The following is a 13,802-nucleotide window of genomic DNA, read 5'->3' on the forward strand; positions in this document are numbered from 1 at the left end:
AGCCCACTCCCAATACTTTACACTACTCATCGACAAAAAAAAAAGGAAAAAAAAAAGAAAAACGACGGCCGTCCAATTCCCTCACGAGCGGAGCGGAGGAGTCAGCAGCAGGCAGGCGCGCACAAACACCGCGTCGCACCGAACCCGACCCGAGACCTCACCTTTTCCTTTTTTTCTATTTTTTTTCCCCCTTCTCGTACACCGATTGCGACCTCCGCGTCGCACTCGACTCGCATCGCACACCACCACCACCACCACCGTGCCAAAAGCATTCCTTCCTCCGCGCATTCTCCGCTCCGCTCCGCTTCGCTTCTCCCCCCTTCTCTCTCTCGCCGTCTCGCGCCGCCGCCTCGGGGACGCCCCGGTCGGCGATGTGGCGGGAGCATGCTGGGCGCGCTCCTCAGGCTGCTCTCCGCGTGCGGCGGGGTCTGGCCCACGTCACCGGCGCCGCCCGCGCGGTCGTCGTCGTCTTCGTCGGCGGCGGCCGCGGCGGACCAGGCCGCTGCTGAGGGCAGGGATGGCCTGCTGTGGTGGCGGGACCTCGCGCGGTGCCACGCCGGGGAGCTGTCCGTCGCCGTCGTGCAGGGGAACCACGTGCTCGAGGACCAGTGCCGCGTCGAGTCGGGCCCGCCGCCCCTCGCCGCCACCTGCATCGGCGTCTTCGACGGCCACGCCGGCCCCGACGCCGCCCGCTTCGCCTGCGACCACCTCCTCCCCAACCTCCGAGGTGAGCACCGCCCCCCCTCGCCCTTCCTACCCGCCGCCGCCCCGCCGGAAACGCGCGACTTAGGGTTGATCCGTGCAGAGGCCGCGTCCGGGCCGGAGGGCGTCACGGCCGACGCCATCAGGGACGCGTTCCTGGCCACGGAGGAAGGCTTCCTCGCGGTCGTCTCGCGGATGTGGGAGGCGCAGCCGGACATGGCCACCGTCGGGACGTGCTGCCTCGTCGGAGTCGTGCACCAGAGGACGCTCTTCGTCGCCAACCTCGGGGATTCCAGGGCCGTTCTTGGGAAGAAGGTTGGTCGCGCTGGTCAGATTACCGCCGAGCAACTGTCCAGTGAGCATAACGCCAATGAAGAGGATGTCAGGCAGGAGCTCATGGCTCAGCACCCAGATGATCCTCAGATTGTTGCTCTTAAACATGGGGTTTGGAGAGTCAAGGGCATCATACAGGTTGGTTTTTATCGCATTGTTCAGTTTCCTGTTGCTGAAACAGGATATTGTATCTGTAATATATATATTTTTCACTTCTCAGTAAATGTATTGGGCAATGCAGGTGTCCAGATCATTAGGCGATGCATATCTAAAGCATAGTCAGTATAACACGGAACAGATCAAACCAAAGTTCAGGCTCCCTGAACCATTCAGCAGGCCTATATTGAGTGCCAACCCATCTATCATCGCACGTTGCCTTCAACCAAGTGATTGCTTCATCATATTTGCCTCCGATGGTTTGTGGGAACACCTGAGTAATCAGCAGGCTGTTGAGATTGTGCACAACCATCAACGAGCTGTAAGATTCTGCACATTTAACTTGTTTATCTACTGCTTCACATTCTGGTCTCTGCTGTTGCCTAAGGGCTTGTTCAGTTAATCCCTCTCACAAGGGGATTGAGGGGGATTTGGAGGGAATTTATTCCACACCTATTGTGGTGTGGAATTATTCCCCCTCAATACTCTCCAATTCCCTCCTCTTGAGGATTAAACGAGCAAGGCCCAAGTGATCTTAAACAATTTGCAATATTTTATGACCGGAGTTTTTCCCACTGAATTTTTTGTTAAGGCTTCAGGACATGAACGGTGAACCTTGGAACCTTATTTCACCTGGAAATAATGCCTTGATGTATTTTGCTATAATATTTACAATCAAATGTATGCATTAAAGTTTCAGATCTTGAACCTCTGTATTGCTAGTTTTGTTCCACAGGGTGACAGTATAATTCAAGTTCTGTTTTGCATCTAGACATTAGTATTTTGGGTAGCATTGTCCAAGCATTGCAATATTTAGACTAGACACTTATTGGGTGCTATGTGTATCCTCTAAAACAACAAATTCAGAAAGTATTAAGCTGATATACTTGATTGGTGATTAACTAAATGAGCATAGTCTGCATAAAATCTAGTTGCCATGCGCCGTGAAATTTTCAGTTATTTTGTTTGGTGATGGGTGCGGCTTTGGATGCAAGTATTTACTATCATGCAATCCATGTCCAGTGTCCACAGTTATCCACTGGGTTACAACCTGCAAGCTGGAAAAAAATATTGACATCGCCGGCTGTTTCCTTGAATGCTTTGCAGTTAGGAATAGGATCATCCTATTACTGTGATCTTTTCCATTTATTTAATCATGTGTCGTGACTTGTGACTGTATCAGCAATGGGCCAAAAATACCATTCTCAATGGATCATTGCTCTCCTGTAGTGCTGGGCTGCTGGCAGGAACAGTCTGGTCATGATAACCATTGTCTGATGATGTATACTGGACAGGGTTATTGTAGGTCCATACCAATAATGAATTGTTACTGCTTATATGTAAGGAGCTCCAGTTTTCTGATAAGTACTGGGGACATATTACTTGCTGCAGTGTAATGACTGCAGTCTATTACTTGTCTTCCTGGCTATATATTTGTTTTCTATATGGTTGCTCCTGATGATTCACATGCTTGCATTTCCTGCTATGCCCTAACCTAGCTAGTATTAAGATAATTGGTGCTGTTGACAATTTGATACGCTGGTTTTCTTGTACTAGTAATAACTGTAGAAAATTTGGTTCAGTATGCGCTTCAACCTACTAGCATGGTAATTATTTTCATGGTTGTTGCCTAACGACTTAAAATAGGATAATAATTTATTCTATTTGACGGTAACACTTTTTAAATTTAGGGAAGTGCAAGAAGGCTCATAAAGGCAGCTCTCCATGAAGCAGCACGGAAACGTGAGATGCGTTATTCAGACCTTATGAAGATTGACAAGAAGGTTCGCAGGCATTTCCATGACGATATCACTGTCATCGTCTTATTCATAAATTATGACCAATTAGCTAAAGGTCATTCACAAGGGCAATCTCTATCCATCAGATGTGCTTTAGATCATTGATTATGAGCTAATCCTACCATGAATGATCAGTTTCTGTGGGCAACAATCGCTACTCTGATGGTTTCATCAACCATACCATTGTGAACAGCCCACAACCTCCTGCAGCAGTTTTTTTTTCTTTTTTCCCTTTGGCTTTTGCACATAAAACTGACTACCTTCTAAATTGTCAGTTTTCCCCTCAAACGAATCGGATAAATGTGCATATTCCTGAAGCTGGAACTTTGCCTAGAGTTGAGGGAGCTTTATTAAGGATTATCATGTATTTTTTAATTGATTCATTTGTTCTCGTTTACATAAGCTAGTTTCTTTTGTATTGAGGAAAAAAGGTTTGTCTATCCACACCACATTTGCTTTTTCTTTTTTCTGAGCGGATATCGACACCACATTCTGCAGCATACAAAACTGCTGATCTCTACTTGATTATCCACTGGACAGTTTCTGGGATCATTAGTTTAGTGATTATTTGTACTACTTGATAATAATCATAGAGTAAAATATACCGTTGGTATCACAACTTGCGAGGTGAGTGCAGTTTAGTCACTCATCTAGCAAATTGCTCAATTAAGTCACTCATCTTGTTTCAATGGTGTAAATCTTACCAAATACATTGTCACATGGATTATTTGTTTTTAAATTGGAGATCGTATTGTCCTAACATCATGCATTTTTTTAGCCATGTGGGCAGGGCAAGCGTTAAAATTACAAATTAACGCTCATATTTTTCATGTATATACACGACCATATTGTGCTTGGCAGTCAATAACAAAATTTATTTTTAATTGGATTTTACTATTGGTAGTATTGCACGTTGGCTTATTTATGAATCGTGTGACCATGTTTACATAATAAATTAACATAGCACATAATTTCATTGCGAACAACCCACAAGACGCATGTTTTATATTATTTGCACCCCTAAAACATGATGAGTGACTTGTTTGAGCATTTTATAAGATGGATGACTAAATTGCACCCACCTTACAGGTTGTGGTACTAGTGGTGCATTTCACTCATAATCATATGCATAGGTGACTGCCTTAGTTTCAGTCCTCTTCGGCTTGAATTTTTTAAGTTGAGACTTGGATAACTTGAAACAAGAGGAGGCATAGATGGGTTGGCTCTGTTTAGCAGATTCACACTGGATTTGGAGTCCGTAAATTGAGGCCTTATTTGACACAGTTCTGGATCCAAGATTTTTTTCTTGCTCCACAAATCCATAGATTACATTGATAACATTAGGATAAATCATTTTATTCTCATTTTGTATGAAATTTAAAGTTTTGAGCCACTATAATTCAATATAGAAACTTCAAATTTACTGCGGATTTGAGATCTAGAACTGTGCCAAACAGGGCCTGAATTGAAATGGTTTAAAATTTATATTTATCTCAAATAAAAACAAAATGATTGTAATTACGGACCATGGGTTTTTGTAGGTAGGAAAACCTAGCTTAAAAAAATACTGAGAGAGAGAATTAAGTTTTGTGCTTGTGAATATTACACGGTTATAAGAAACTGCACCGAATTATTTCGTACTTTCTGTTCTTGTTTTGTTTTTGTTTTTAAGACGTTGATTTCGGTTTCCAACGTTGCAAAACCCAAAAACTCGCTGTAAAATAGCAGCAGTATTTTCCGCGCGCGTATCCGTGATTTCTCTTTTCCCGCGCTCCTTCCTTCACTCTCCTCTCCATCTCGTTTTTTTTTTCTTTTTCGCGCCCGTCTCCTTCGCCTTCGCCGTCTCCCCCGCCTTCCTCCTGTCTAGGGTTCCATGGATTCTGCCGCCGCCTCCGCCGATGGGGGCGCGTTCCTCGAGTTCGTCGACTACGCCATCTCCATGCTCTCCTCCTCCTCCTCCGGGGGAAACGGCGACGAGTCCCCCGGCGCCGGGCCAGCGCCTGCGCGGCCGCCGTGGGGGTGGGCGGTGGCGCAGGTGCTCAAGTCGTGCTGCGCTTATTCCAGCGGCGTCACCGCCGCCATCCTGCTCTCCGACCTCTTCCAGGTTAGACATTTTTACTTGAATTCAAACTACATCTCGAGGATGCAACTCTTTCTCCAAGCTGTTACAGTTTCTATTTGTGCCTTGTGCTCGTTGTTCCTTAGAATCAAATTTGTTCTGAATGCGATTCCGGATATATCGAAGAATGTCGAACCAATGTGATCTCTATATCGAAACAGAAAAGGGCATACATAAGCAATTATTCACTAATCACCCCCCATAGATTCTGGCACCGCTCAAGCAAGTGGCTTATATTATTTTTCCAAGGATAACACAATTTGGCAATCCATGCTTCTTGCTTGTGTACAGACTAACAAATGCAAACCCATTTCAAATCCATGATTGCATTTTTTTTCACCATTTCTTTTCGCATTGGACATGTGGATTAGCCTTTAAATATTTTCTGCTTTTGCTAGTCTTGGACAGAACAACGCAAGTCTCTGACCGCAAAGAGGAAAGTTGAATTGACCAATCTTCTAAAAACAAGAAATAGAAGAAGGCGGCTTCCTAATACCATCACAATCGATTCTATCCATGAGAAGAACTTCCTATCTCCTAAGAGTGTCCTTGAAGCTGTTGTCATTGATGTGTTTGTCATTCCTGGTATGCTTATACTTTGCTTCTATCAAACAAAGAAACTATATCTGTTAGCTATTTTTATATTTTTTAGCCTGGGCCAGCCAAATTTCTTTAAGATTATGAGTGGTGTTACAAGCTATTTTTATATTGTATCAGAATATTTGTCCTCTGCAGGGATGTTTAGTAGTAAACAGAATGCCTATTAGTTCTCTATGTCATTTTTCCTCAACAAGGGCACAAGTTAAATCTTATGAATATCCTTGATCATTGGATTATCATTTTTTCCAACATGATCCTTGAATAAATGTACTGATAAAATTAATCGCTTGAACTTGCACTTTATATATGGCTGCTAACTTGCATTTTCTTCGATTACCTCCTAAACTGTCTTGTAGGTACAAACATATACATGCTTACCTTGGGAGACATGTGGAGCACATCGACTATCGATCTATATCTACACCGAAGGTAGATCTGAGTATGACTATTTATTGCTTAGATAATGCTACTTAATAATGCATTAGAAATCCATCAGTGAATGAAGGTAAAATTGTTACTGGACTGACTCTAAATTTTCATGTTAGGTACTACAACTACATTGGACAGCATGATGTCTTGAAGAAGGGTCGAGAAGTTATGCTCACGGGATGTTGCCTACGTACAGCTATGGAGGGATCAGGCCATGCTCGTATTTTGCCAACAGAATATATGGTGATGTTACTTGATGAGGTACCTAAGAAACACATTTAGGTTTATAAGGAAGTGGAGTTCACAACATGTTTTTTGTTTTCAGCTTGTCATTTCTTGGGTCAATTTTCTTTTTTCTTTTAATTCACTTTCATCCCTCATGGTTCTTCATCGTTCACAGTGATAATAGATTACAAAAATATCTTCTAAACACTAAACAATTTCATTGTTCTTTACTCAGCCCTCAGTAAACTAGCTGCTAACTTCTTGCTTCTTATAAGGATTCAATACTAGTATTAAGCTGCTAGTAGAAGTTAAAATTTTGCATTTGTGCTGTGGAGTGCTAGATGCAACTGGTTCAATTTTTTTTCTCGTACTATATCACACACTATTTAGTTTCGACTCATGTTTAATTTATACAGGAGGAAGATGAAGATGCCATGTTACTTGCCGCACAGTTTTGCACGTATTCTTTCTCATCTATGATGCTAGATGAGAACAGAAACAATATTTCCTATTCGTTTTATGCCAGGTATATTAGATATATTGTACTTTTTAGTTTTTAATGGTGACATTTTTTACATTCGCCCTGTTCGGCAGCTATCGCTGCTGCAGCTGCTGCTGTACATAGTCTCTTCAAGCCGCAGCAATTTTGAACTTCTGCCGCCGCAGCTGCTGCTGCAAAAATGCCCTCTGAACACACCCTATGTGTACTGCTGTGGCTATATTAGCACAACACATTCAGTTACCAACACTATGATTTCTGGTAAAAAGAAGAAGAAGAGCTTATCTATCCAGTTGAGAATATAAGTTGAATAGAATGAACCAAATCACTTGACCTTGAACGATTTGTAACACTGCTATTTCTTTGCCCTGTAGGATCGAAAAGATCGAGTCTTTAGAACCATTTGGATCTACAGAAAGAAAGCAGATTGTACTTGTTGACAATGATGATGCAAAAATAAAATTTGTTTTATGGGGGGAGCAGGTTTTGCTTGCAAATCTTTTAAGGTTTATTCCACTCAATATAAGTACCAAATGTCTCATTCAAGTTATTGTAAACTAAACTTTCTATTTTAGCGTAGGGAGCATGCTTGCACTGGACAGACCTTTTATTGCAAATTATGTGCACAATAATCATGAGGAGTCTCAGGAACTTTGCCTTGAATATGGCAGTGCTACACAGGTTTATTTGGTGCCTATTGCTCAGCAGGAGGAACAGGTTGGTATGAATATCTTGGTGCTACATCTTTTTGCACTACTCCTTTTGACCAAGATGGAAATGATTGTGTGCTAGGTACTTCTTACACCTACTCAAATAAGGAGTCAAGGGTCTCGATTGTCATGTGTTCCAAGTGATCATATGACTTCACAAGTAACATTACCACGTGATTTGCATGGTTCAGTTGATTTCAGCAAATATCCATTTCGAGTAAGTAACCTGAACTTCATTTTTCTGAGTTTATTTTTACAGATAAACTTACCAATTATTATGTTGCTTACTTGCTTGGGACCTGAAGGTTTATTGGTTTAGCATATAACGACTGATTCTATTCATGGTTTAATCTGCATTGAGTTATATTGTTCAAATCTTCATTATCAACAAAGCAATACTATTGTGTTTTATCTTAACGTGCTGAATGAATCATCTGAAAACTAGCACTCGATCCCTTATTACTGACTAATATGTGTAGTAATTTATTAGTATATAATTTGCGGTAATATTGTTTAAGTGCATCTTGTGCTCTCATTCCATGGGCTTCTTAGTAATGCAGGTGTAATATATCTAGTAACATAAACATATGTGTGGTCTGCTGTTTTACTTGGTAGAAATATGTTTTCAGAAGTATCTATGTTTCATGCTTCCCGTATCATTTTGTTGTTTTCATCTTTTTCATGATCATCTACTATTATAGCAGCATTTGAAATTCTTGATTCCTTGAAATAAAGGGAAATCATTGAAATAAATAAATAAATATATATATATATATATATACACGGTCATGCTACGTAGTGCGTAGCGCGCCATCGAATAGGTAGCGCCCTCGGGCCTCAAGCCTCCAGTTCAGCGTCTTCGCTTCCTCTTTTTCCGTTCTCACCACCCGATCGACCTTCCCGTTCTCTTTCTCAACCACAGTAAAAAAATAACTGCCTCTCACCATGTGTCACTTTCCCATGGGTCCCACACCATCAAATCAACTCAGTGAAAAAATTACTATCAAGTACTAGAGTTATCAGAAACTAGCACCAACATCCTTCAGTTATATTTTTACTTAACTGTGTTTTTCATTTTCTTTCTGTTAACTGTATTTTCTATAGTTAAATTTTTACTTAACTGAATGTTGCAGTATTGTATTTTTCTTTTTTTCTATTAATTGTATTTTTAGGTACCAATATCCTTTAGTTATATTTTTACTTAACTGCAGTTTTCATTTTATGTTGCAGTATTTTGTATTTTTCGTTTTTGCTATTAGCATTTTCAGGGACAAACAAAAGGTTGCAGTGCAGTAGTACAATTAGTCCCTGTATGGATGGTAAAAATTCACCAACACGTAGAATAATCTATTTCCTTAGGTAAAAATCAGTAGTAATTTTTTTACTCCACTCTGATGAGTGTACAATGAAGCATAGGTGCAGAAAAGACTACACACGGTAAAAAAGACACGTGGATGGTAGTCAGAATTTAACTATTACGTCAACATAGGTGGGTTCAGGATGGGGGGTGGGGGTGTGCGCAGTTGGTGGGTCTAAATCACTGTGTCAGGTGCCGTTTAATAGGTAGCACCTTAAGGTGCCATATAGTAGCTACACACACACACACACACATGCTGTCTTTCTTGCCCCGTGGTCTGTGGATCATGTTTGTTTTTAGTCTAATGCAACTTTTATACCATATAAAAGTATTTATCAATTATCATGCATGCAGTAAAGTTCCCGTGATATATTCATTGCTGTGTGCTTCTATAACATGTATAATTTTTAGGTATACGTAAGTGATCTTCATGATAAAATGGTTGGAGTTAGTCTGTTTGGCATGGTAACAAGTGTTTGCAAAGCAAGTACATCAGGCACTTACTTTTATTTGGAGATAGAAGATGCAACAGGAGTTGTCCTGATGAAGCTTAACTTCATTGGACTCTGGTATCAATTTTTGTACTTATGCAATGATCTAGTTTTCCCACTGTCTATTCCCTATTTTGTCTGAAAATGATTTGCTTATTTGACTTAAAATATCACCGGGATTATTTGACTTGAAATACAAACCAAAATTCTTCTTGTACTGATCATAGTGTTGAGTGTCAAATTTGCAATATCCTGGCATATATGCTTTGGTAGTTTGGATGAGTTAATGTGTGCTAGGTTTAAATATAGAAAGCTGGTCAACGTACTAAGTTTCAAACAGTTTGGAGCCTGGCAAATAAATATCCAATTTGCTTTTGCACTGAGCAGGATATCATTGAAATAGGAATTCATCAAGTTTCTTCCATCTAAGAACTGATTGTTTTGTCATTTTCTGTTTCTGTTATCAAATCAATGCTGAGCCTTTGATATTCATTTTATATTGCACCAAATCAAGTGCATCCTGCCATAAGAAAAACCAAGTGCATCCTCTTTATCTATTTCCTGTGAACGCGCGATGTTCTGAAGTCTATACCATATCTTTTTTTTTTCTGATTGGAGCTGTTGTTATATGAACTGATGAATTCTGATTAGAAAATTCATGAGGTACCTAAATTGTACACTGTATGCAAGTCTGCATGGTCTTATACAAAGCTTTGATGTTATGTTCACTGGTTTTTTTATGTTGATGCCATGTTCTGCCTGACAGCCTGTGGGTAATGAATTCTTAAAGATTAAGGTCCATTTAAAAGTGTGGCATTGACTCTTCAGTGTTCTAAATTCGATCATTTTTGTTTAGTGTTCTTCAGATAAGGTTACCTTTTTTTTTTTTTACAAAATTGTCATTTCCTATGCCAGCTCATCTGCCTCTACTATACTTCAATTTGATCCATTTATAGATATATTTATGCAGGTCGCTAGGCAGGGTAGGTGTTGGTCATATGGTGTACATGTCTGGTTTGACTTGTACCTTGAGTTCAACAAACAAGTAAGCACTATATTCCTTTTAATTTCATATGCTCACAATTTAAATGTCGCAATAATTGCTTGATGGTGAAAAATTCTGGTTGGTGGACTATTTGGTGTGACAGGCTTGAAGTCGCGTGGACTGAAAAGGAACCAGGGTCTCTATTTGTTAACATAAGCTTGCTGCCAGCGCTTCTTAATTCAACATGCCTGCATAATTTGTCACTCTTGTCAGATCTTCCCCATTCAACTAATAGAACACATGTAAGTCTTCATTATTATTGTGACATCTTCTGAAGCATTTACATTTTAGTTCTTTTAGATGGAATCGCAGAGTTATCAGTGACATTTTAGAAAGTATTTTCTGGTACCTATTTTGTTTGTTTTAAGAACTTTGCATTCTTCATTTGTGTTGTCGTTCCTAATATCCTGATTGTGTTTGATATCTTAATAAACAGATATGCCATGTTCGACTTGACCACATCGATGTCAACAGTTTGAAGGTATTATTATTCCACAATCTTTGTGGGTGTGTTGTGAGTGATCAATCAGGCGGACTTCAGTGTTCCTTCTGTAAGTGCACATGCCATATCAGTGGATGTACACATGGCTTTCAGCTTCACTTGACCATTGCAGATGACAGTGAAAAGGTTTTTGCCTGGTGCATTGGGCAAACAGCCGTAGAGTTCCTTCAAATATCTCCTGATGAATATATGGAACTCCCTGAGGTATTAACCAACAAAATTCTTACACATGTACCTAATAATCGAGAACACCTTTTCAATACGCATCACTTGCCACTGCCTGGGATATTTTACGGAACAATTCTGTGGTGATAGTTTTTGCATATAAACTTACCTGGTTCACTGCCAAAGTCTCAGCTTAGTCACTATTGGTCTCATTCCTGCGAACTCATAGGTAGCAAGTCCTGATACTTACATGTTTCGGCACACGAAAACGGTATAGCTAATCCTGTAATTTTGTGCATCATGTAGTATCAGCCTCTTTTTTTCTTTACTAGACTTGTCTATGCCTGCTAAGTTTCTGTTCCTATTCTTATTAAAAATTCCCGGTGATGAATTACCAGGATGAACGAGCAATGTATCTCTATACTCTTCAGAATGAGAATTTTACGGTCACTATTGCAAATACCAGCCAGCGGATTGAAGCGTATATTGAAGGCGAGAAATTTCTTCCAGTATGGGAGATCACAAGAGCCCAAAAATGCGAGTGAGATCCTTGAGCTGGATTTGGTAGCTATTGCAGAAGAAGAAAGGCGGCAATATTAATAAGTTTATGGTATATCAATCGTAAAACTATTCAGGATAAGCAATGGAATGGAGCATCTTTGTTTCTGACTCGATGATCTTGTAGTGTTTCTCGCTGTTGTGTTTTCTGTTCATATGATGCACGCCTGCATCTCTGTCCTGTAATGTGGTTCGCGGTTGTCAATTGTGAGGAAGTAAAAACAATTTGCCAGCAGAATTAGCTATCTGGTAACAAAAGAAAAGTGAAAAGAAAAAAACAATGTAAGTTATAGCGGTTTTTGTGAACATTGTCTCGTATGCGTTTATTTTGTGTTCACGAATGAGCTTGTACACATGCGGCTCAAAGCCTCAAACTTCTTCCATGCGTTTGAATAGGAAGTTCAAACTTTTTCAATTATGTACTATATTCTATGTTTGACCCATCCAGTGTTAGGACATGTTTGGTATAGTTTCAGCTGCTAGATTCACTCTACTTGAAGCTAGAGAAACTTAGTGACGCGGGAAAGCAGATGATCGGATATACTCTCTCTGTCCCAAAAAGATTCTGAGGGGTACGCATGATGAATGTATAATACACATTGCAACTTGCTTAGCTAGATGTAAATAGATAATGCTATTAACTTTTGATGTTATGTTCGACTATTTATTCTATTTAAAAAATTATATAAATAATATTTATTTTTTATAACATGTATTATCATTAAAGAAACTTTAAATATGATTTATACCTTACTATAATTACATATTTTTATTTAAAATAGTATGAATGGTTAAATGTTATTTTAAAATATATCTATTTAAAAATAGCGATTGTATAATACTAGTATGATAACAAAACTTAGGTCCGTATCTCGACGGAAAGTGCAGCTTAGCTGCTTAAGCTTGAAGCTGACGGAAGGTGGGATTAACAAAAACAAGTCATGCTAGGTGCCTGTGACTTGATGATACACATGCCGTACTAGTTACTGAACGCTGGTTATACTTTTAAATAATGCACCAATATGATTTGACTAAGGCCTCGTTTAGATAAAAAATTTTTGGTCAAAAATATCACATCAAATGTTTATACATATACATAAGACATTAAATATAAAAAAAACCAATTGCACAGTTTGCATGTAAATTGCGAGTCGAATCTTTTAAGCCTAATTACGCCATAATTTGACAATGTGATGTTACAGTAAACATTTACTAATGAGGGATTAATTAGGCTTAATAAATTCATTTTACAGTTTACAGGTGAAATCTGTAATTTATTTTGTTATTAGTTTACGTTTAATACTTTAAATATGTATCTGTACAGTTAATAATTTTACACCTAACTAACTAAACACCATAATGTAGTAATTTGCCTCCCTCTATGGAGACTGGAGAGTGGACTGTGCCTATATGCGCGCAGCCGTGACGCGATGCGCACCATGTTGGGTTGCTACCGAGTCCACGTGTCTCCTAGTACTCCCATCTGTTTTTTTTTCAAAGTATTAAGTTTAACTAAATTTATAAAAAATAACATTATCTAAGGTACTAAATTAGTTATATTAAATCCAATTTTAAATATATTTTAATGTAATATTTATTTTTATTAAAAATATTATTATAGTTTACTGCAAATTGCAAGTTTAATTTTAAAAAAAATCAATCGACTTATAGTGTGAAATAGAGGGAATAATTGAGAAGCTAAAGAGCTACTAGTAGAACACAAATATGGACCCACATTTCTAACGACGTGATAAATCTTACTCGAATTCTAAACGATCTTTTGATGATGATAAATAAAGTTATCTGGACGCCGAATCGTATTACGTGTTCTGTGGCAAATCGTTTTGATACCGATAGGATATAAACCGATGACGCCGATAAGCAAAATCCAATCACCCATAATCGGATAATAATTAATTAGTTAGTGGAACTAATCGGCAGTTGGCCCACGCCCTCGCCATGTGTCCACCCCACCGCCCATCCAGTGCCACTGACCGGTGGGCCCCACAAAACCGCCCGCTGCATTCGCTCACTGCCAAGTGGGTCCCACTTCCCATCTATCCATTCCGAGTCCGAAACTACACGTTCACCGACGTGTGGGCCAGCCATAAG

The 13,802-nt window shown here is 39.6% G+C and overlaps 1 protein-coding gene across 1 annotated transcript; it reads left to right on the forward strand.

Moving 5' to 3' along the window:
• The first annotated feature begins 239 nt into the window (after nt 1–239).
• Nucleotides 240–12,096, forward strand: LOC127766456 (uncharacterized). The gene is made up of 17 exons (XM_052291492.1): nt 240–727; nt 806–1,173; nt 1,277–1,513; nt 2,883–3,092; nt 4,858–5,094; nt 5,508–5,694; nt 6,066–6,138; nt 6,255–6,399; nt 6,780–6,889; nt 7,237–7,368; nt 7,438–7,579; nt 7,655–7,789; nt 9,341–9,498; nt 10,391–10,465; nt 10,569–10,707; nt 10,902–11,171; nt 11,531–12,096. The coding sequence occupies exons 1-17, from the start codon at nt 385–387 to the stop codon at nt 11,675–11,677; spliced, it is 3,108 nt and encodes a 1,035-aa protein (XP_052147452.1). The 5' UTR covers nt 240–384; the 3' UTR covers nt 11,678–12,096.
• Nucleotides 12,097–13,802: the final 1,706 nt, after the last annotated feature.

Source organism: Oryza glaberrima, chromosome 3 (genome assembly GCF_000147395.1).
Source record: "Oryza glaberrima chromosome 3, OglaRS2, whole genome shotgun sequence".
Lineage (NCBI taxonomy): Eukaryota > Viridiplantae > Streptophyta > Magnoliopsida > Poales > Poaceae > Oryza > Oryza glaberrima.

Excerpts from the sequence above, each read along its gene's own strand:
- LOC127766456 (XM_052291492.1), top strand. The coding sequence starts at position 385 with ATGCTGGGCGCGCTCCTCAGGCTGCTCTCCGCGTGCGGCGGGGTCTGG. Across the intron at positions 5,095-5,507 it reads TGCTCTCCGACCTCTTCCAG|TCTTGGACAGAACAACGCAA; the intron begins GTTAGACATTTT and ends TGCTTTTGCTAG. Across the intron at positions 9,499-10,390 it reads CTTAACTTCATTGGACTCTG|GTCGCTAGGCAGGGTAGGTG; the intron begins GTATCAATTTTT and ends ATATTTATGCAG.